Source organism: Chenopodium quinoa, unplaced genomic scaffold (assembly GCF_001683475.1).
Source record: "Chenopodium quinoa cultivar QQ74 unplaced genomic scaffold, ASM168347v1, whole genome shotgun sequence".
Taxonomy (NCBI): Eukaryota; Viridiplantae; Streptophyta; class Magnoliopsida; order Caryophyllales; family Amaranthaceae; genus Chenopodium; species Chenopodium quinoa.
The window spans coordinates 1-24413 of NW_018742424.1; the positions used below are offsets into that span (position 1 = coordinate 1).

At 41.2% G+C, this 24413-nt stretch overlaps 1 protein-coding gene and 1 long non-coding RNA gene across 4 annotated transcripts; one reads left to right on the forward strand and one right to left on the reverse strand.

The window, feature by feature from the left end:
* Nucleotides 1-146: 146 nt before the first annotated feature.
* LOC110714824 lies at nt 147-16855 on the forward strand. 3 transcript variants are annotated; one of them, XM_021893376.1, is made up of 6 exons: nt 14929-15648; nt 15728-15899; nt 15991-16095; nt 16176-16245; nt 16333-16431; nt 16535-16855. In XM_021893376.1, exons 2-6 carry the CDS (start codon nt 15757-15759, stop codon nt 16559-16561), a joined length of 444 nt encoding a protein of 147 aa, XP_021749068.1. In that variant the 5' UTR covers nt 14929-15648; nt 15728-15756; the 3' UTR covers nt 16562-16855. The 3 variants fall into 3 exon arrangements, with proteins under 3 accessions (XP_021749076.1, XP_021749071.1, XP_021749068.1); XM_021893384.1 differs by lacking the exons at nt 14929-15648; nt 15728-15899 and adding an exon at nt 147-490; XM_021893379.1 differs by lacking the exon at nt 16176-16245 and having other exon boundaries at nt 14920-15648.
* A 4785-nt stretch (nt 16856-21640) lies between these two features.
* Nucleotides 21641-23455, reverse strand: LOC110714850. The gene is made up of 3 exons (XR_002510160.1): nt 23013-23455; nt 22181-22833; nt 21641-21832 (listed from the first exon to the last, which is right to left on the reverse strand). It is a non-coding gene; the product is annotated as an uncharacterized LOC110714850 (long non-coding RNA).
* Between the last annotated feature and the right edge of the window lie 958 nt (nt 23456-24413).

Genomic DNA, 24413 nt, shown 5'->3' on the forward strand with positions numbered 1-24413 from the left:
ATATATATAGGGAATGTTATTAATTGAACTTATGGATTGGATGTCACGATTTCACAAATTTCAACTCATAACAAACGTGGAAATTTTAAACCTTTTAACTAAAATCATCACCTCAAATTTTAGCAATGTTGTTACATTCATTTATATATAGCTGTTATAAGGTTTTTTTTATTCATTGTACTTTGATGGCAATATAAATTTGATGGCAATAAAGACATGGATTAGTATAAGATCTAAATACCTGCAGATGACTTAACACTCGTTTCAGGTCTTCAAGTTTTACACCATGATTGGCTAATAAGAAATGCCGAATAACAACTTTTATTACACATGGAAGATTAAGTTGAATAAACTATGTTGGTTTAATATATGTAATTTTTTATGGCAAATTCTTAATTATGCGGAAGTGAATTCCACAAGTTGCTCGAGGTTTTGGTTGTGGACAAACGATTAAGGCGGTAGTACGCATACGAGATTGTCTTCACTTGTGGTATATATATATATGAACCATTCTTTGCAATATTAACTTATTTGTTCTGGTTGGTATAATGATTGTGAATTGTATGAGATTTTTAATTGTGATATAATTGATTGGAATTGCAATAATACTTGCATCATTGGCTTAGATACCCGTTTAGGGCTTACTCATTAGGAGTAAGTCTTGAATAGTCCCCGGTTTGGGACTGTTCTTGAATGTTCTATCTCATTTAGGTGATAACTACTTGAATTGTTTTTGGGTCTAAGAAGATCATGGCTCACTATTTCCCGATTGTTCTCTGGGTACATATGTTGATAGCCGATTATCTACATTGTGTGCTTGGAGAACTATAGGGAAATGCTGCCGGATTTTCTTTAGAACCAAACTTTACAAGTAGTTATTAGTGAGATAGGACATTCAAGAATGGGCTAGGTTGGAGTGATAAGGACCTTATTGGATCATCCGGAGTTGCATTTACATGATATAAACTTTGAATGAAAATGTTTGATGCCTTATATTCTTGTTTATGGTTAAGGAGCTATATATGTTACAAAATATACACATTATCTTAAAATTAATTTTGTTATTCAGTGGTTGAAAATGGATCGAAGTTGGATGTATGGTAAACGAAATTGTACAAGTTTTTTTACGAGGAATTGAAGAGTTTAGCACTGTTGCCTTAAAACACCAAACAGAGAATAAATCAAAGATTATTCTTTGTCCTTGTTGTGACTGTAATAATTCGAGGGGATATTGTGATATAGTTGATATTAAAGATCATCTAATTCGTCGTGGGTTTAAAGAAAACTACACAAGGTGGACATGGCATGGTGAGAGCATATATATTGAGGCAATTTCTAGTTATTGTCCAAGGGAAGATGAGAATCATTGTGATGATGATAATGAACACCAAGGTGAGGATATCGATACAGCTGATATTGGTGTTAAAAGTGAGAGTGAAGTGGAGAAGGACAGGATAGATGAAATGATGCATGATGTTGAAGACCATTTCACAGAGTGTCTCCAGACATATGATAGTATTTTGAGAGCTGCATAAACCCCATTATATCCTGGTTGTACAAAGTTCACTAAACTTGGTGCTATTATGAAGTTATTCAACTTAAAGGCGAGCAATTGTTGGACCGACAAGGGTTTTACGCAGTTGTTAGAAGCCTTAGTAGAAATGTTTCCCGACGGGAATGAACTTCCAAACTCCACCTATGAGGCCAAGAAACTTATGTGCCTCTTGGGTATGGAGTATTAGAAGATACATGCTTGTCCCAATGACTGTGTGTTGTATCGAAATGAGTATGCTGATTTGCATGAGTGTCCAAGGTGTGGAGTTTCTCGTTACAAGATGAATGATACTAGTGAGTTGTGTAAGAAAGGGTCTTCGGCTAAGGTATTATGGTATCTTCCAATTATACCGAGATTTAGGAGACTCTTCTCGGATGAAAAAACTGCAAAATTATTGAGGTGGCATGCTGATGGGAAGAAGAAAGATGGGTTAATGAGGCATCCTGCTGATTCTCCGCAATGGAGGAACATTGATCGAAAGTTCAAGGACTTTGGTGAGAAGATCGAAATCTTAGGCTTGGTCTTAGTACATATGGAATGAACCATTTGGGAAACTAAGTACCCAATATAGCACTTGGCCGATTCTTCTAACTATCTACAATTTGCCTCCTTGGTTATGCATGAAGTCTAGATACATTATGTTGTCCCTTCTAATATCTGGGCTAAACAACCTAGAAATGACATTGATGTGTATCTAGCGCCTCTCGTTAAAGATTTGAAATTGTTGTGGAATGAAGGTGTCCAAATGTTTGATGCATATAGTAAAACCAATTTCACTTTACGTGCCATGATTTTTTGTACGATAAATGACTTCCCAGCTTATGGGAATTTGTCGGGGTACACTATGAAGGGAACAACTCCTTGCCCCATTTGTGAAGATGATTTGGAGGCATTGCTCCTAGACAATTGTGGCAAGAATGTATACATGGATAAACGAAGACATCTTCCAGAAGACCACCCTTTTCGATTCAATAAGGATGCTTTTAATGGAAAAGTGGAGTTGAGAGAAGCTCGTGGCCTTTACGTGCAAGTGAGGTTTATCAGCGGGTCAAAGACATTGAGAATGAGTTTGGTAAGCCTTACAAAAGCAAATCAACTGGGGGTTACAAGAAGAAGTCTGAGCTATGGTCTCTTCCATATTGGAGACATTTGGAAGTTAGACATTGTCTAGATGTAATGCATATTGAGAAAAATGTCTGTGATGCCATTGTGGGAACTTTATTAAATATGCCAGGAAAGACAAAGGATGGAGTTAAAGTAAGAAAAGACATGGCTGCTATGGGTCGTTCAGAGTTGGCACCCGAATCTCGAGGAAAATGCTGGTATCTTCCCCCAGCTTGCTTTACCTTGTCTAAAAAGGAAAAAACTAGCTTGTGTGAGTCATTGCATGGTTTAAAGGTCCCGGCTGGATTTTCTTCTAATTTTCGTAGACTTGTGTCAATGTCTGACTTGAAATTGGGTGGCATGAAATCTCATGATTGTCATGTCTTGATGCAACAATTATTACCAGTTGCCATTCGAGGAATTTTGCCACCACAAGTGAGGTATACGATTACAAGATTATGTGTCTTTTTTAATATTATCTGTAGCAAGGTCATAAATCCAAGTATTTTAGATGATTTGCAAGCAGATGTACTTGAGACAATGTGTCGATTTGAAATGTATTTTCCCCATCTTTTTTTGACGTGATGCCTCATTTGGTTATTCTTCTTGTACGTGAAATTAAACTTTGAGGACCAGTGTGTGTTTCGGGGTCTTCTGATGTCCTGCGGGAGAGTTACAATTCTGAGACTGGAACCGGACGCCTGTACCTGCAAAATAACGGAGACTCCTGAGAGCTCCGCCTCCAACGGTCAAGTTAGTACCTGATTAAGGAGTAATTAATGCGGAAATTAAAGTAATAAAGTCTCTCTAGGTGAGAGTGTTTAATGTTGGTAATTCTGCTTTGTTAGCGAGATCAGCCAGTTATTAGTGTGTTCCGTAATGTTTCTGTTCTGTTATGTTCTGTTCTGTTCTCCAACTTAATGAGGATTAATTAAGTATTTATAGTCTTGAGAACGTGCCACTCTCTAGGTTTAGGGTAAACCTAGGGCTGACCGGGCCTCTAAACAGGATTGGGCCTTGTTGGCCGGTTTTTCCCATTTGGCATGGGTGGACACGTGGCGTGTCTCAATTGGTCCGTAGAGGACGTATCTGTGACTGACACGTGGCAGGCTCCTATTGGCCTACGTGAAGGACACGTGGCGGAACCTGGTTGGTCCACTTGTCAAACGGTGATTGGTGGATAAAAATCCCCTAATCATTTGCCCCTCACAGGTGGCACGTGACTGGTCACGTGTCACCTGTGACAGGTGCCGCACGGTGACAGGCGACGGCCTGCTACAGGTGTCACCTTGCAAATGGCCGAGAGATTTTCCGCCCAAATTTTGAATTTGGAAGCGACCCTTCGCCTTCTCACTTTGCCTATATAAGGAAGTGCTGACTTCGGTCATTTTCACATTTGAGAACTTTGCGAGAACATTCGGACCCCTGAACTTGCTCTGACATTTCGGACTTTTCCGCCTACCGCCTGTTCTGACAAGCCGACTGCACCGGATTTCCAGAACTTCATCAACCGTCACTCGTTCAGGTAACTCAGTTCTCTTACTCTTAATTTTCTTTTTATTTTTTGAAATGGCACCACGGAAGCACACGACACGACCTAAGTTAGTGATCAGCCGGTCACCGGGGACGGCTGAATCTAGGACTAGGAGTGCCGCCTGCCCTTTTCTGGACCCATCTTTGCCCTTTATACAAAGTCCGACTGTATCTGTGTCTATGCAGAACGTGATGGCCAGAACAAAAAAGACTGCTATGATCTCAAACTCGGACGGCTCCTCCCAAAGGGTGCTCATTAGTGAAACATCTGACCAGGCGCCAGATGTAGAAGTGAAACGAGGCGGCTGCCAAGCGACAGTTCTGAGGGAGGGGTCAAGGTGGTCCCTTCCCATTTCACCGTTGATATGTCTAATTTTCCTCCTGCTCCTTCTAAGGGAGAGGAAGCGGGCCCCTCTGGGAGAGGGGAGGAGTCGTCCTCTTCGGACTCGTCAGAGGATGAGTCCGAGTCCAGCTCTTCTGGCCACGCTTCTCCAGGCTCAAAAGAAAGAAACAGCCGCCTACAAGAGGCGAGGCTTTCTCATGCAGTTGAGAAGGGGGACAATTGGGCGGAGCCGTCCGCCTCTTACAGAGAGGAAAACACCCCCTACTACTGCACGGTACCCCGGGGCCGGATCGCAGCCATGCAAGACAAAGTGGAGAGTTTTATAGCTAACCACAGAATGGGCCCCGACTTTCTAGTGTTTGTGCCGGATCCAGAAGACATTGTCGTCTGGCCGGCTGGTACCAGCTATGATGACGGCTGCTTTGGCTGCTATGTGGCGGCCATCAAAGCTGGACTGCGCTTCCCATTACATCCGGCTGTTCCGCGGATTTTAGATGGGTATGATTTGGGGTTATGGCAGTTAGCCCCCAACTCTTGGGTAAACGTACTCGGCTATGTGGCCGGGTGAGAAATGTACGGGGTGGAGCCAAGCTTTGAGGCTTTCGCCCACATGAACTATCTCAGCCGGACCCCTAAGTCGGGAGGTACCGGCTGGTATCAATTAACAAGCCATAGGGGCTACCTCATGACGAGAGGTAAGGCGAACAAATGGAAGGATTGGCGGAACACCTTCCTTATCATCGAGGGTTCAGACACGGAGCTGAACAAACGCTTTAACAAGTGGAATAGGGATCCGCCTCTTCTCGCAGGCGGCCGCAGCATGCCGCCTGTTCCCCCAAAGGCTAAAAAAGAGATCCTAGACAAAGGACTCTTCAAAGTAGAGACTAGGGTGAACTCTACTTCAGGGGTACGAGAGCAAGTACCCTAAACTGCGTCCCGAGCTTCAAGTGGCTCTATGACGAGTACTTTTTGGCCGCCTGTGGCCTCAGCAGTCGGTGCTCTAGAGGTAGCCGGCCTGACAAATACTCTGTTTTTTCACGCTTTGTTTACTTGGGATCTTTACTAACTTTGCTGTTTATTTTTTTGCAGCTGACGCCATGAGTAAAATAACAGCATCCAAGACTGCGGCGGCCATGTTGCGGGCCTCTCTCATGCAACAGTCTTGTACCGACTCCCCAACAAGGGGGCACCCTTGGTAGGCTTCGAAACTCTTCCTTTTTTAGGAGTTGTCTTATGCATATACTAACTCTCTTTTTTCTTTTTCTTTTTTTTTTTTTTTTTTTTTTTTTAGTCGGGCACTCCAAGAGCTTCTTCCTCGCAACAGCCGGACCCCAAGGCCCGGAGGACGACTGTTGCAAGCTCTCCTGGGTCTTCCAGGAAAACAGTGGCGGCTGAGAAGCAGCCGGCCACTTCTTCTAAAACCCCGGCGGGGCCGCCTAGAAGTATGGACAATTACTTGTAAAAACTTTTACACTTGCTTCCTTCTTGACTAGGTCTAACTTGATTTTTTACGCTTGATGCAGCCGGCCCTCAGGGGCTTGACTTGGTAGAGGTAGCCAAGTCCATGATCAAAGTAGTTCCTCCATCTGAACGGGAGGCGGTCAGGGGTGTCGTCACCCTTGACCTTGATGGGATTGCAGGGGTCCTTGCTGAGGTATACTTTTTGAGTATTTGAATTCCAGTACGCCTGTTATCTTTTTTGTTTGGAAACTGACGCTTGTTTTTTTTTTGTACTTAGGCCCTGCTCCGAGTTAACGGCCTTCGCAAGCCGCTTGATCGGAAGAACAAAGAGGTAAAGGCTGCAAAAGCTATGGCCGCCTCTGACTGTGACAAGGCAATGTTTCAAATTGCCCAAAATGAAGTACTGACCATTGATATTCTTTATTATCAGGCGCATGCTACCGCCGCTGTTCGGGCTCAGTTAGAGGCGGCCCAGAAGAAGAATGACGAGCTGGAGGCGACCATCACAAATCTTAAGGCCGAGCTGAAACCTCTTCGCCAAAAAATGTACTCTTACGAAGCCATGGAGAAATCCTTGGCCAGCGTAAAAGAACGCCTGGTGAGCCAAGAGAAGAGTCTTACCCAAGAGCTCTCGGAAAAGGCCGAGCAAGAGAAGAAAGAGCTCGTCCGGGAGATGATGGAAGACTCCGCTCAAATCCAGCGCATGACCTGGGGCCGCCTGTTCCCCAATGCCGACTTTGCCTCTTGGGAAAGAACGTACCGCCAGTGTTCGGAAACATATAATCAAGAGATCCTGGCGGCTGCTGAAGAAGAGGCGTTGGGAGAAGCGTTGGAGGAGGAGGAGCCGGTTGTGGCGCTTGTGCCACTTTGGGGTAAGGCATCAAAAGAGGATGCAGCTGAAGCCGAGTCCAGCAAGAAGAGTGCTGACCAGGCGGCAGCTGCTAATACTGAACTGCCCCCTTCTTAAGCTTAATGTATTTTTTCCACGGCCTGCGTGCCGTTTGCTTTTTATTTACCCGGCCAGGGGGCCGGGGCTTTGAATATTTTGCTGGTCTTTAATGACCGGCTTATTTTTAATGAATTTTTGTTTTGTTTCAAATTTGTCCAAGTATTCCATATCTAATATCCCATTGTTCACTAGACCGACTGTTGTACATGGCCGAACGTTGCAGACAGGTACGGATAGTTAGTACGCCGCCTATGCCCCTGGACGACTGGTTGTCTGTTTCCAAGATAGACGACCAGTCGACCATTTATTCAATCGGTATTCGAACTATTTTGTCTGGATCCTTTTTAGGCAGGCGGGCCTGTCTTTTTGTAATTTTAACCAAGTAGGAAAGTGGTCTGACCAAGTAAATAGAGTATTACCTAGTCGCCAAGGAATTGAGTGGTAGAGATAACAAGCGGCGGGTACCGGTTGTTTCCCTTTATTGCCAATGTTGTTGGCTTTTAACTCATAATTTGTTAACCTAGCAAGAGTAGTGGTTGAGAGCCCCTGTTTGTTAAAAACAGGCGGACAACTCATACCTTTTAGGCTCCATACTAAGTTTGAGTGACTGTTAAGTTAACATAGGAGTTACTTAGTTTTCGTCACAATCTAGATTGAGTAGTAGAGGTACCAGGCGGCGGAGGCCGGCTGATCCCCTTTATCTGCCAATGTTTGTTGGCTATTAACTCAATAGGTTACCTAGTAGGAATAGGGGTTTGAGTGCCCTTGTTTGTTAAAAACAGGCGGACGACTCAAACCTTTTAGGTTCCATACCAAATTTGAGGGAGTGACTATGAGTTAACGTTGGAGTTACTCAGTCGCCGTCACTTTTGTTTGAGAAGTAGAGGTACCAGGCGGCGTAGGCCGGCTAGACCCCTTGATTCGCCAATGTTTGTTGGCTATTAACTCAATAGGTACCCCCTGCATTTATCCCAAGTAATACAGGCGGTCATCTGACTCAGATGTCAACTGCTACCACTGGTTTGGTTAGTGATAGAGTTATCCTTGTCTCAAAAACGGCTACGTGGTTGCCCTTGGGGACAGTCGTATAGGTGCCGTGTAATTAGTTTATAGAACAATGTTCCACCCAAAAGGGAGCTGCTCTCTGCGACGAATTTCATCCGGAGGGATGCCGTCGGACGCCTGCTATGATGTTGGGACAGGTCGTATTAGTTTTGTAGATTTGATCAGTTGGCTTGGCGCCTTTTCTGATCATTCGGCCTATGGCCTTGGTAAGTTCTTGGTGAACGTAGGTGCTAAGTAAAAGAAGGGTAGCCGCCTGTTAGGCACAGGGTCGGCCAGGCCCTAATCTTTTTAGCTAAGTATTGTGAGTAAAATACTCAATGGAGAGTAGCCGACTGTAAAGGTACAGACGGCATGCCCCTCTGAAGATAGAGTAAAATACTCAATGGAGAGTAGCCGACTGTAAAGGTACAAACGGCATGCCCCTCTGAAGATAGAGTGTAAAACTCAATGGAGAGTAGCCGACTGTAAAGGTACAGACGACATGCCCTTCGTAATACAAAATTGAATAGTAAGTGCAAACTTTTATTAAGTAGCTCTTTACTTTACATCATTCAAAAGAAATATTTTTTAAGATTATCTACATTCCAAGTTCGAGGCAACGGTTGTCCGTCTGGTGTTTCCAGACGGTAGGTACCGTCCCTGACTTCCTCATAGATTCGGTAGGGTCCTTCCCAGTTGGGAGTTAGTTTGCCAGACTCATTAGCCCTACCAACTGCTTCCATTTTTCTAAGTACAAAGTCCCCTACTTTGAGTGGACGCCTGTGTACTTTTTTGTTGTATGATCTAGTCATTCTCAGGCGATAGATCTCATGGCGCAAGACAGCATTGCCCCTCTTTTCAGGAAGTGAGTCTAATGCCAGGCGCATGGCTTCCCAGTTTGCCTCTTCGTCATATAGCATTACACGAAGAGTCGGCTCGTAGTGTTCTATTGGGAGAACAGCTTCCGCACCGTAAGTTAGGAGGAATGGAGTTTCTCCAGTCGCCCCTTTTTCAGTCGTCCTAATGGCCCAGAGAACATGTGGTAGTTCATCCGCCCATAGGCCGCCTGCTCGTTCAATCTTTTTCTTGAGACCGTCTGAGATGATTTTATTAAAGGCTTCCACCTGGCCGTTTGCTTGTGGACGGCCGACAGATGCAAAGTAGTTTGCAATTCCTTGGTCACCCAACCAGCTTTTGAGAACAGGCGTCTCAAATTGGGGACCATTATCAAAAACCATAGACATGGGAACCCCGAACCGAGTGATGACATTTTTCCAAATGAATGAAATTACATCTTTCGTCTTGATTCCCTTTACCGCCTCCGCCTCTACCCATTTAGTGAAGTAGTCAACGGCAACAAGTATGTACCTCCTTCCGCCTGTAGCAGGCGTATATGGACCAATGATGTCCATGCCCCACTTAGCAAACGGTAGTGGGCTGTGAATGGTAGTGAGGTCAGTAGCCGGACGGTGAATTAGTTTGCCAAACCTTTGGCACTTGTCACATTTTTTCACCATCTCCATTGCATCTGCTTCCAAAGTAGGCCAAAAGTAGCCTTGCCGCCTTGCCCTTTGAGCAAGCATCCTACCACCTATATGAGAAGCACAGTAACCAGAGTGAAGATCATCTAGTATCTCTCGTCCCTTTTCTGGAGTAACACACTTTAAGAAGGGTTGAAGGTACCCCCTCTTGTGAAGTTCTCCCTTAATCATTTCAAAACAGGTGGCTCGTTTTTTCAGTGCTGCCGCCTGTTGAGGATCATCCGGCAGTGTACCGTTTGTCAGATATGCCCTGATTGAATCCATCCAGGCTGAGCTTCTGTCTAGGACTCCAATAGGGTTTTCCTCGATGCTTCTCTTCTCCATTACTTCCCAAAAAACAGTTCGAGGAGTATCAGAGGAGGCGGATGATGCTAATTTTGACAGTGCATCCGCCTGGTTGTTTTCTGATCTCGGCACTTGGATCAGATGGAAATCCTCAAGGGAGCCGACTGCTTGTCGGACCGCCTGTAAATACTTGATCATGGCCGGATGGGTTGCTTCGTATTCGCCATTGTACTGACTCACTATCAATTGTGAATCGGAACAGGCGTCTATTTTTCTTGCCCCTGCCGCCTTGCACATGCGGATCCCGGCTAGTAAAGCTTCATATTCTGCCTCATTGTTTGAAGCCTGAAAACTGAAGCGTAGAGCATACTCGTACCTGTCGCCCTCTGGCGACTGACATATGACGCCTGCTCCACAACCATTTGAAGTAGAGCTTCCGTCCACATATACCTTCCAGACTTGGTCTGGAACTTGAGAGTCAGGAGGACGAGTCATCTCAACAATAAAGTCAGCAAAGGCTTGCCCCTTCACTGCTTTTCTTGGCTCGAAAGTAACTTCGAGGCTCTGTATTTCTATGGCCCATTTGATCATTCGGCCTGACGACTCCATGATGGTCAGCGGCCGCTTGATAGGTTGGTCTGTATACACGACGACTGCATGTGCCAAAAAGTAGGGCTTCAATTTTTTAACAGCCATGAAGAGAGCAAGACCAAATTTCTCCACTAGGGGATACCTCAACTCGGCATTTTTCAGTACGTGACTGACAAAGTAGACCGGGAGCTGACAGCCGTCCCTTTCAGCAAGGAGAACAGCGCTTAACGCATGATCAGAGACGGCCAGGTACATGTAGAGAACCTCTTTGGGCAAAGGGCTGACCAGCCTCGGCAAGGAATGCAAGTGAACTTTTAATTTCTGGAAGGCGGCCTTAGCATCCGGCCCCCATTCAAACCTTGCCTTTTTCTTAATTGCCTGGAAAAAGTATAGGCATTTGTCGCCTGATCGGCTTAGAAATCTTCCCAAGGCCGCCAGACAACCTGTTAACTTCTGAACCTCTCGGATGGTACGAGGCGACTGCATGTTAATGACCGCCTGCACCTTCTCAGGGTTCGCTTCTATTCCTCTCTGATTGATAAGGAATCCGAGAAATTTCCCAGACTCAACTCCAAATACACATTTCTTGGGATTGAGCATGACATGGTGCCGCCTGAGTGTGGCGAAAGTTTCTCGGAGGTCCGACAGATGATCTTTCTGAAGTTTAGTCTTGACAATCATATCATCAATATATGCCTCGACGTTTCTCCCAATCTGATCAAAGAACACTGTGTTTATCATTCGTTGGAAAGTAGCCGGGGCATTCTTAAGACCAAACGGCATGACCGTGTAACAGTATAACCCCTGATCAGTGACGAAGGGCGTCTTCTCCTGATCTTTCTTCCATAAGGGAATTTGATGGAAACCAGAATAGGCGTCCATGAAACTCATTAAGGCATGGCCGGCTGTTGAGTCGACCAGGTTATCAATTTTAGGCAGAGGGTAACTGTCTTTGGGGCACGCCTTGTTTAAGTCTGTGTAGTCTACACACATTCGCCAGGTGCCATTCGGCTTTTTTAACAAGCACCACATTTGCAACCCAGTCTGGGAAGTAACATTGCCGAATGAACCCTGCATCAAGTAATTTTTTAACTTCGGCGGCTGCCGCCTGCCTTCTTTCTTTGCCATGGTTCCGCTTCTTTTGCCGTACCGGCTTCTTTTTCGGATCCACAGCGAGTTTATGTACCGCCAGATCAGGACTAATGCCTGGCATTTCATGGACTTCAAATGCAAAGATGTCCTTGTATTCTTTCAATAGGTTGTGAAAGTCGTCACCAAGGTTTCTCAGAGCAGTCGTCCCAACTTTGACTGTTCGATCAGGACGTGAGTCGTCTAAGATCAGGTCCGCATGCTCACCAGCCGGCTGAGGGCGGAACTCATCCGGCCGCTCCTCTGCCAATGATTGCTATTTTCTCGCTTTTCTTGCGGACTCTGTCTGGGACGCCTTTCTCTTTTTGCCGCCTGCTTCTTGAATAGGCGCACTCTCCTTGACATTGTCAAGGTCTGTTTTTTCAACACTTGACCCAGTGGCCATAACAGTGGGCTTGACATCCGAGAGATAGCATTCTCGGGCCATCCTCTGATTTCCCCTTAGGGAGCCGACTGTTCCATTATCCCTCTCAAACTTGAGCAACATAAGAGACGGGATTATAACATCCTTGGAATTATTCAGGGTTGGTCGACCCAGAATCATGTTGTAAGCCAAGAGTTCCTCTACCACTAGGAACCGGACTACCATGTGTCGTCCTTCCCCTTTTTCGCCCAGGAGAATGGGTAAATCTACTCGTCCCAGTGGGTGGACGACTCCTCCTCCAAACCCTATTAAAGGATGGGAGGCCGGATGTACGCAGTCCGTCTGATATTTCAGTTTCGACAGACATTTGCTGCTGATGAGATCTGAGAAGCTCCCGGTATCTATGAGGATTCGGCCAACTCTCTGGTTGGCCACTTTACATTCAATAACGAGAGGGTCGTCATGCGGCCCCCTTACCCCTCCTAGATCCTCTTCAGTGATGACAATCTCAGGAAATGTATATTTGGACGGCCGTCCTTGGTGAACGGAATTTACATCTAACCGCCTTATATTATCTTTGTTGCCCCTAATAGTGGGGCCGCCTCCTGAGAAGCCGCCTGCAATGGTGTAGACGACTGCATCATCTGTATCGGAGTTGTCGGCCTGTTGATTCTTTTTGGCCGACAGCTTTTTTGAGGAAGTGTTCCCCGTAGATTTCTTGACATAAGTGTCAAGATCACCTTGCTCAGCCAGGCGGTCTAGGTACCGCATGAGACTGATGCAATCATTGGTGTGATGACCAACGTCATCATGATAAGCACAGATTTTATCTTGGTTCCGGTTGTTTGCAGAACCCTTCATGGGGACCGGCTTCTCAATTGAGATCCGTCCCTTTATTTCTTTTAGGATAAACTGGTTATCCTTGTTAAACACATACTTTGGGGAGTATGGTTTGAATTCTTTTTTCTTTTTCTGGGCCGGCTGTTTAGAGGAATCAGCCGCCCAGACCTCTTTTCTTTTTTCATCTTTGTTTGACGACTGTTTCTGTCGTCCTTCTCTTTTGTCGAACCTTTTCCCGTCCGACTGTTTTATCGTACACAGATCAGTCGCCTGTATATAGGCTTCTACTTCAATCAAGGCCTCTTGAAGAGTCGCCACCCTTTTTCGAACCAAATCAAATTTGAAGGTAGACCCGTCTTTGAGACCTCTAAAAAAGTCGGTATAAGCTACCTCATCCGGTAACCCTTGAATCTGTATTCTCATTAGGTTAAACCGCCTGATGTAAGAACGAAGCCCCTCCTTCTCGCCCTGCTGAATTGTTCCCAAATCAAGGGTCGTTTTCTTCGCAGGGATGTTCATGGCGTAGTTGGAGGCAAATAAGTAAGCAAGCGTCCTGAAGCTATTTACACAACCAGTCGGCAGGTTGCCGAACCATTGCTGTGCGATTCCTTTGAGAGTCGCTGGAAAACACTTGCACCAAGTGGGATCATCCAACCCTTGAAGGTACATCAGGTTGGTGAATGCCATCAGATGGTCTTCTGGGTTAGTAGTGCCGTCATAGGCGCCTACTAGTACATTTTTCACTTTGGCCGGCTGAGCGGCTTCAGTAATTTCCTTGGAGAAGGCCGACGGCTGTTCACCAAGTCTAAGCAACCGTAGCTGCCAGTCCATAGGTTGGACGTTTTTTGCTGTAGGTCCACCAAATGGAGGTGGCTGCATAAAATACTGTTGTTGCGGCACAAATGGTAAGTTTGGTACCGCCTGGGCACTATGAAAGCCGGACTGACGGGAGGTGCCGCCTGACTGACTCTCATGGTACGACTGAGTATGCCTTATCGAGGCTTTTCGCAAACTGTCTTGAAAGTTTGAAGTAGAAGCCGACTCTGACAATCGGTCACTCTTCTTCTGCTCTAGCAGTAGCCGAGCATCTGTGAATGTTTGCTTTGACCCGTCCGCCTGAATATGACGAACCGGTTTCCTATTTCCTGTAGGATAACGGAATTTTGTGAAATCAAGGGCAGGTGGCTCCCGCTTCCTAGATTTAGGATGAGGAGTCGCCTCTCGCCCTTGAACTGGCTTCCTCTTCAGTGAAGTGGAAGGTTTCTTGGCCGACTGCTCCTTGACTGAAGCAGGCGGCTTCTTGTTGATCAACTCTTGAATCTCTCCCTTGAAGTCCCTCATGAAGGTCATGAGTTCGTTCCTTGTGATGGGAGCAGACCCATCAGTCGGCTGTTGCCGAGCAGGCGGTGCGCCTGCTGGCTCGCTTCCTGTTTGAAGATGCTCCCGTTCCCTCCTTTCGGTATGACGGGTACGTCGGGCCCTTAGGGTCCCGTCTGGAGCTGTATGAGTTTCAACTTCAAATTCACTTTCGGTGTCATGGTCCGACTGAATTTGAGGGTCGTTTAGGGGACGCCTCTCTTCAGGAGTCGGTACAGACTTGGATGCCATCTCTGAAGTACTCTCCCCACAGACGGCGCCAAATGTTTCGGGGTCTTCTGATGTCCTGCGAGAGAGTTACAATTCTGAGACTGGAACCGGACGCCTGTACCTGCAAAATAACGGAGACTCCTGAGAGCTCTGCCTCCAACGGTCAAGTTAGTACCTGATTAAGGAGTAATTAATGCGGAAATTAAAGTAATAAAGTCTCTCTAGGTGAGAGTGTTTAATGTTGGTAATCTGCTTTGTTAGCGAGATCAGCCAGTTATTAGTGTGTTCCGTAATGTTTCTGTTCTGTTCTGTTCTGTTCTGTTCTCCAACTTAATGAGGATTAATTAAGTATTTATAGTCTTGAGAAACGTGCCACTCTCTAGGTTTAGGGTAAACCTAGGGCTGACCGGGCCTCTAAACAGGATTGGGCCTTGTTGGCCGGTTTTCCCATTTGGCATGGGTGGACACGTGGCGTGTCTCAATTGGTCCGTAGAGGACGTATCTGTGACTGACACGTGGCAGTCTCCTATTGGCCTACGTGAAGGACACGTGGCGGAACCTGGTTGGTCCACTTGTCAGACGGTGATTGGTGGATAAAAATCCCCTAATCAGTGTGTATGAGATAAATGTATCCTTTTGAACGAGAAATGGGTGACTTAAAGGGAAAAGTCATGAATCCGGCCAAACCTGAAGCTAGTATTGTACAACGAACAGTTGCTGAGGAAGTGGCAGCATGGGTTGCTCAATATCTTGCAAGTTCACAGAAAATTGGGTTGCCAAAGTCTCGACACGATGGGAGGCTTGGAGGTCAAGGTACTATTGGCAGGAAAAGGATATCCATGAGCTTTGAAATGAAAAATAAGGCCGAGCTTTTTGTGTTGCAAAATCTTAGTGAGGTTCATCCTTACTTGGCCAAGCACATGCTTTTTCTTAAAAATAGATTTGCTTTACTATTGATTAGGAATTCATATCAAATAAGAACGATGATAATAACAAAGAGGCCAAAGAAAACATGCAAGACAAACTGAAAGTAGTTGAAAGTGGTCACGAAACAAAAGAGTCCAACACCAATCCAAAAAAAGTTTTTCTTATGGATTATGCTTTGGAAAACTTGTCTCAGAAGTGTGGGTCTTTGAATAGTTTGTTATCTTCATTACCCGAAGGTGAAACTATTAAGGTAAAGGTTGATGCTTGGACCTTTAGTTATGAAGATAATAAGGACATCATTATCAAACGTGAAGATGTCAATAAACTTCTCACAGGAGCTTGGCTGAATATTTCAGTTTTGCAAGTTTTTATGATGTAAGATATTCAAATTTCACTCTTCCCATATATACTTATTTATTACCATTTATAATGGTATTACATGATATATATGTAGGGCCTTGAGTGACTTACTCGATACGGTGGATGTGGCTTCCATTGGATTCATGGTCCGGAAATGATTTCAGAAACCTATTGCATAGTGGTGCAGATCGTATCCTACTATACATGACACATGTGATGGAAAAACAAAAATCTAAGCAGTTCATCTTATGCCCATACCATGAAAAGTATAAATTTTGAACTTGTATTTATTTGGACTTTGCAAATTGTTGATATTATTTTACTCTTTTACAAATGTGTGTCTAATTTATTATGTAGGAATCATTGGGTTCTTTTGGTCTTATGCATGGCTAAGCGTGAAGTCATCAACTTTGATTCTTTGAGGCAGAAGCGAAATTTAGCAATTAAGTTTGCAATGACAAAGTAAGTCTAGTTTTTTATTAATGTCATGATTTTATGTGTGTAAGGGTAATATATATATGTTATTTGTTTCAAATGTGTAGTGCTTTTCGAAGTTTCAAGGCATTAAGTGGACAATCTAGGGGAAGTAAATTGACATGGCATTTGGGACAGGTTACCTTAATTTCTTACCCTAACTTTTAGTTTCTTAATAATTTAAGTATAGAAATTTAATTCAACTTATAAATATATTACATGTAGTGTCCTCAACAATTGGGTGGATGTGAGTGTGGCTACTACGTCATGCGTCATATGTACGAAATACTTGAACATCACCATAGCAGTGAGGATCTTATTCAGGTATGAGTTGTCAAATATTTCATTTTTGTTTGATAAATGCAATTTGATGTTAGCTACAATCTTGAATTAAAACTTTCGTCTTGTATATTTGTTGTGTTGATAGGATTTTTCAAGAACTACCGTACACTGAGGAGGAGATAAATGAGATTCGAGATATTTGGGCAGAGTATTTTATATGTAATGTTGAACTTTACACTTAGCGCATGTTGGACTCTTGTTTTGGATTATAGGCTTGACATGAATGATTTTGGTTAATTGGTATTGGGATGATGAGTATAATGTCTATGATATTGAGATGTAAATTATTGGACAGGTTGTTAATATAATGCCGTCATTCTCAATTTTATGGGTAGGCCAAATTACAAAGGAGACTCTGTCGAAATTTACATTTGCATTATTCAATAATATTGCATTTTAATTTCAATTATATTAGCGTTAGCATATTACTTTATGCCACTAGTAAGGAAAACAGGTACTACAAACATATACAAGGCAGTTATTATAATTAAAAAAAAAAAATTCACCTCATTTGCATCACTCATTAAACAAACAAGTGACGCAAATAAAACAATTTTGTATTGTCTAGTCAGTCATTTGCGTCACTCCTATATAAACAAGTGACGCAAATAACAAACAAGAAGTTTATCAGAAGAGTCATTTGCGGTGCTCCTTTATAAAGGAGTGACGCAAGTAAGAAAAAAGAAGTTTATCAGAAGAATCATTTGCGTCGCTCCTTTATAAAAGAGTGACGCAAATAAGAGTCATTTGCGTCGCTTTTTTTATAAAGGAGCGACGCAAATGACTCTTATTTGCGTCACTCCTTTATAAAGGAGCGATGCAAATGACTCTTATTTGCGTCGTCCCTAGGACCGACACAAATGACTTTTAAATCATTTGCGTCGCGAGCAGTTGCGTCGCTTATAGAAGCGACGCAAATACACTATAAATGAGCGACACAAATGAGCCTTTTTCTACTAGTGCTACTTTATTCTGATCATATTCATGTGCGCTTTCTGATTAACATGCAATCATTAGGTTAACCCTAAACCTGTTTATCTATGTTGGTTGAAAATTAATGCACAAATAAACCTATTATTGGTGATCACTTGAATTATAATCATATTAACTCTAAACAAGATTATAATTATTTATTAAGCGTGATTACAATTACCAATTCCCTTTAAACATGCATAAATGGCGTGATCAAGCAATAACAATAAATAATCAAGCAACATAATAATCATCATAACAATAAATAATCATAATTATCATAATCATGTTAAAGCATAATAATAGCAAGATACTAGGCATGATATTAACAAGATTAATAACAAACCCTAGCATGTCACTAAGGAGTAAAGATCAAATATTTAACCCTAACATAATACTAACATGATATGTTAGAAAAAACATAAGAAGCATCATAATTGTCATATCTAATATTAAAGTTACCCTAAACATGATATTAGGAAGATCAAAACGCCCTAACATGACACTAGGAATCATAATAACAACCTAGACATGATTTCTATATCATAATATCAATAAAACCATTAAAACACTTACTTGGATGCCTCGTACCTCTTTCTAATAACAAAATACACGCGTTAGTAACTTCAAGGAAAATAATAAAACAAACAATTAAACTAAATAATTGAAATAAAGATTTGGGACCAAACCCTCAGAAATGAAAACCTTTCATGTCTAGGGCGAAGGCAACTTCGAATTTGGCTAGGTGTTTCTACATCTTGTGAATGCGGAATCTTGTATAGAAAGTTAGAGAGAGAAGAATTCTTAAAAACTAGAGAGAATAAGAAAACTAGAGAATATATGATATTTGATGATTGTTGATGAGAATTAGGGAGAATTGATGATTTTTTGATGATGAAAAACGGAGGTTTAGGAGGCTATTTATAGAGAAAATCAGCCAAACGGATAGAAAAACAAATTAGAGTTTTGACGAGGATAAAACAGATTAGCGCCAAACGCCGAACATTAGCGCTAGGCGCTAATCCCTGTCGTCAGGCGCTAACAATTATTTTCACGCGTTTTCACAATTCAAATAAAATTTAGCCATACAGAAGGGCAAAATCATGTTTTCCTTAAAAACACTCTTTTATTCTGATTAAAACTCTAAAAAGTCAAATAAAGTCAATTTATCAATGCTAATTGAATTAGGAATGAAAAGAACTTTCTAGAAGAATCTAGAAGACTAAAATCAATTCTAATTGCATTAGGAATGATAAATCCATATTAGGCCCTCTTCTAGATCATTGGGCCGCATCAAACCAGTCCCAGTTTAGTAATTTGGCCATAACTTCCTCATTATCATCGAATTAGGCTTATAATATATCGTTGGACAACTCTTTTTAAGCTCCATCTAACTACACCATTATTGGACTTATATCATGGACCAAACCAAACTGGATTGGCTGTTTTCTTAAAATAGGTTTTCAAAAACAGAGAGAAGAAAAAATAAATTAAAACTATCCGCAACACTAGACTTTCCACACTTTGACTTCATTCGATTATGATTCGACGCGAAAGGTACTCATCACCGAGTTTGGTTTTGGGGAGACACAAATGGGTGTATACAATAATACATGGCAAAGCACAGATCACATATAAGCCAAGCAGTTCAAACAATCTGTAGTCATGGAGTCCTCCTCCAAAAGGTTGGGGGAAGCTCAAAACCGATGGAGCTTAGACTGCTATCAATGTGGCTGCAGTTGGAGCTGTTGTTAGAAGGGATGATGGTACGTAGATCATGGATTTTTCAAGCAAATACAATACAGTTTCAGCCTTTGCAATTGAGCTCCTTGCTATTAGAGAAGGTATTTCCATGGTGAAAAGACTTGAAGTGAAGGATGTTGAGCTTGAGGTGGGTGCTCTTTCTTTGAGGGTTATGCTTACTCAGGTAATAATCTCCATCATGAATTGGCTGCGGTGGTGAAAGATATTGAGGAGGATATCAAGTACGTCGATACGTTTGAAATCCTTCATGTGAAAAGAAACAAAAATACTGTTGCTCATGAGTTAGCTCAAATTGGGATAGTTATGAGTATTGGTCCGCTTGTACCTCTCTTGCCCTGATGCTATTCTGCCTATCTACAATGAAGAGTTAGCTGCAATTGCTGCTCTGAATGCTGAGGAGGACTCGGATGAGGAGTAATTTACTGTAATCTATCCTAGGTTATACTATACTTGCTGTAAAAAACTTGGTGTTACTTGCTTTTCGGTTGGGCATAGTATATAAACTTAGAGTTAAGGCCATAAATTTTGTTGTTAGATTATGGTCGCATACTTCTAGCTCTTTATTAGCCTCTTATTTTGCCTACGGAATGAGGTTGATCTTGTTTTTATGTAACAACTCTAATTAATTAATATAATCGTCTTTTTTATGTGTTAAAAAAACGAAAATTTATGTAACCTCTGTTTTTATTTATTAGCAACACATTTTTGCACTCATAAAGGAAGATATTAGATGAAGTAAACGGATAAATTGGTTGAAAAGAAAATGTTAAGTTGTTAATGGTTTCGATTTTATGGCTTAATTAGTCTATTCTTCTTTTTTCTAATCATTTTCTTAATATCGTGTCTAAAAGATATGTTACATAAATAAATTCAAAATTTTGACATACGGTATTGTAAAATGAACTAGTAAGGAAACACCGCCTGCTTTTTTGGGATGAAGATAATAATATGCTTATTAATGAATAAAAGAGATGATACCCCTTCCCATCCTGAGCTTCACCCTGTGCAAATAATTAATCCAATATGAATTTGTTCACACTAAATTATAACTTATAAATTTAAAAAACATAAACAAGAGAAACAAAGCAAGTTCACCTGGTTCCCAAGTTAGGGAATTGTTTGATGGACTATCCACTGTGAATCTATTACTCCAATCTTTTCATGTGCTGGCTGTATTAAGATCAGGAACTCATACAGTAAATAAGTGGTGATGGAAGACCTAAGAATTATTAATCATAAATAACACCAACCTGTACTCCTTTGGATGATTAATTTGTTAAAAAAAGTGTGTATTAACACCAACTTGTACTCCTTTGGATGATTAACACCAACTTGTAATCCTTTGGATGATTCATTGTTAAAAAAAGTGTGTAAATAAGTTGGATGATTAACACCAACTTGTACTCTTTTGGATGATTCATTGTTTAAAAAAAAAGAGAAAAAAGTATCCGTACAAAAACATTTAGAATTCAAGGGTGTATTATTTTAGAAAATAAGTTTATATCTTATATATCATAATCAAAAGTAAAAAGCGCGCTTGCTAGCTCAGTGGTCGGAGTTGGAGATTTGAGGCTTGGGGCCAGGAGGAGAAGGGAGAGGGGTAGTAAATGTTGTAATTTAGTCACATAAATTATTCCAAAGAGTGGTAATCATGAAAGTAATGACAAAACCTCAACCCACATCCTCAAAGCAAAGTCATGACCCCAACCATACACCAAATCATTCTGGAAAGTCATAAAGCACAAGAATATTTGGTCATTAATAAATTAGTAAACAAAAACTTGAACAATTAGGGTAGGTAAAAGAATGGACACCTGAATCATGTGCCAAACACAACGCCATGCCTTATTTGAGAATACTGGTGCCATGATTTCAATGAACCTGTAAATAAACAAATTCTAAAAAAAAATATTTGCTTGCGAAATTAAAAAATCTAATCGTAAAACCAATCTTATATAAAAAAAGGTGACAACTTTTTAGGATATTAGTGCCATGATTTCAATGAAACTGTAAATAAACAAAATCTAAAAAAAATATTTGCAAGTATTGCGAAATTGAATAATCTAATCGTAACCAATCTCATATTAGGAGAGGTGATAACTTTTCTGAGACATAATGAAATAAACCGTGACTTATAATTCTTGTAAAAGGGAATAGTATTAGTATATACATACATACCCTGCACACGGTGGAAACTGAGGATCAGGGCACCATCTGGGCTTTTCCTCAATCGCTCTACAAATGCAAGGAGAAATAAAAATAAATAACGACGAATTTTGTGTCATGCTTAAAAGGCCGAGTGAGAAGGGGATAAATTCTCATGCCATTCTTACTTGTGGACTTCACCATCACCTTTTCTCTTTGTCATTTGCCATGTTAGACCTACGTTTGGCCCTAAGCCAGGCTGCGAAATCTCCACCCCATGCTTCTTAACCAATTTAAGATATCTAAAACACATTAAAGGGTAACTTAAATTAATCTGGTCTAGATAAGTCAAATGAAAGAAAGTACATAACTTAGAATTTCGATGTTATAAACAGCTTAGACTTCTGCATCAAAGTGTTCAACCCCATGATCTTCATCCCATATAAATATGTAATCGTATGCAGCTACAACATTAGGGTGCAGAAATCGTTTAGCATACCACCTGAACAGAAAATAAAGGAAATCAAAGTCACCAAAAGCTTAAGCGGATGGTGAAGCTTAAGATCAGTTTATATTTTCTATCATGCCCCCTCATGTGAAAGCCTTTTGAGCTTAAACTTGTGACCTTCATGTCAAGTTGGCTCTGATACTATGTTATAGGACATTAGGACCGATTCAATCAAAAGTTTAAGCTGGTGGTTGAAGCCTAAAATCGGTTTATATATTCTATCAGATACAACTTTTAAAAAACAAAATCGACTTTGAAATTTCTAATCCATGTATTTCTTCAAATAAACATGAAAATATTATATGTTCAAAGGCGAATGGATTAGAAGGTAAAATCACTCACCATTTCGTTTGTTTCTGGGCACTAACATGGATAGCGCGCTTTGACCACTCAAATTCATCCCATTCACTTGTTCGTCCATCATAATGAAACAGGAGAATAGTAAAGTTGACTGGAAACTGTGAGCATCAGATTCAGCACACGAACATATATTTAATTGAGGAACGGAGGTTAGATCAAAAGAGTCGTGGTTAAACCTTTTTAACATAAGTATCAATATTGGCCTTGTTTGACAAATGGCTATTGGCGGTTGGCTGTTGGCTGGTTCACTTGGCTTGTTTGACCAGCTGGAATATTTGGCTATTTATAATGACTTTTGAAATTGGCTGTTTAAGCTGGCTGTTTATAAAAGTGTTTGGTAAATTAATTGTTGGTTGTTGGCTGTTTATTAGATAATTTGTGGGTTAACAAGCCAATAGCCAACAAAAAAAAGCTACTTAAAGTAGCTTTTTCATTTTAGCTTTAAAGCCAGCTTTTTCGCTGACTAAAAAGTCAATTACCAAACACATTTTTTAGCTGTTTGACCACATAAAAAATCCAAAATCTAAAAGCTAACCAAAAAGACATCAAAGAGCCATTTACCAAACATGGCCATTGTATCTTAGATCATAGCCTACTGTAAAGGCAATGAGGTACTTTGGTTTGCTACTCAGGTCCTGCAAATTAAAATTTCATTTTAAATTATGGTATAAATTTGAATTAATAAGTATCAGACCATGATTTGACGACTAGATAAGATTATGTATAGTTTTCCTAAGACCACAGGTAGCATGAACTTGAGGTCGTACATAATTTCAAAAAGACGTAAACTCTAGGAATTGGATAGAAGATGCACCTCTTCAGGAAGACCCCAGAGTTTGTGTTCATAAAAATCAGTCTCAGATACAACAATTCCAGGGGTAATCTTTCAGCTCCTGGTGGATTTGTTGGTACCCAAACCTGCAATACATTCGAAATTTCAATACATGTTATCAGTTAAAACAGCTCATATTGTTACTTTCTTTAAGCTTAGATGGTTACTTAGGCACTTGTGATTAAGTGTATCGACTTAGTCTAATCCTAGTCTATGATACAAACACTAATCAACTATTTAACTGAATTAACCCTGTTAGTCGATCGAGGCCTATATCCTCCTTAAGAAAGTCATACTCTTCATACATTAAAAGTACAAAACTAAATCACTATTGACATTTGTATGATATGCTTTGTAGGCGTCGTTTGAAGTGCGCCTACGTTAAAACATGTTGTGAATATGCTTGACACTCTTAGGAAGTGGGAATTGACATATACGATTAGGGAAAACGATTAGGGACAAGGAAAGTAGGGAGCCGCCAACAAGTTTTTAAGGAACTTGTAAACCGTTCACGGATCATAAAAGGCAACCACGATAAAGGGACAACGATAAGCAACAACGATTGACCCGTGAAGGTTACACCCCATTCATAATCCATGTGATTACTAACTCCATATGTTTCAGACCACGAAAGGAGAATCGGGGATGATGGTACGAAGTGAGTCATGGAGTCACATTCGCCCGTATTGGCCTCTACTCGATGCTTATAGTGAAAAGCATTCCTGCGATTTCAAAGGCATACAAACAAAATATTCAATTTGCTCCAAACAGTTATTAGGATAAATTTGTTAAATATTAATGCAACATATAATTCTATAATATTAGTGATCACTTGATTAAACAATAAGATTAAAAAGGAACATAAATCGGTCGTCCAAATTATCTTATTAGGCGTGATTTTCAATTACATATTTTCCTTTAACATGCAATATGGTGATCAATAAATAATAATAGAATAAACATTAATATTGGAAGAAATTTCAATAATAGCGTTAGTCAAATCGAATAATAAATTAACCTAATCATGATACTAGCAATATAAAAATAAAATAAGTAATTAAATTAGTTAATTACTCACATTTCGCGCGTTCCTTAAAATTGCTACATCATGAATTAATTGTTAGTAATTTCAATAAAAAATATAAATCAAATGAAAATTAAATTAAATAAATGTAGAGTTGATTTGGTCCAAACCCTCAGTTATTTATACCTTTCACGCCTTGGTTTAAGGACGAAACCTCGGGTGTCGTATGGACTCCTTGTAGTGCTTAAGGGAAGAATGGTGTAATTAGAAATATAGGTTTAAGGCTTAGAATATGAGAGAGAGAGAAATAAATGATTTTTGGTGTAAAAGAGAGAATGATTTGATGCCCTGAACTGCGG

Excerpts from the sequence above, each read along its gene's own strand:
- LOC110714824 (XM_021893379.1), top strand. The coding sequence starts at position 15,757 with ATGTGGCTTCCATTGGATTCATGGTCCGGAAATGATTTCAGAAACCTA. Across the intron at positions 15,900-15,990 it reads TTATGCCCATACCATGAAAA|GAATCATTGGGTTCTTTTGG; the intron begins GTATAAATTTTG and ends TTTATTATGTAG. Across the intron at positions 16,432-16,534 it reads GCAGTGAGGATCTTATTCAG|GATTTTTCAAGAACTACCGT; the intron begins GTATGAGTTGTC and ends TTGTGTTGATAG.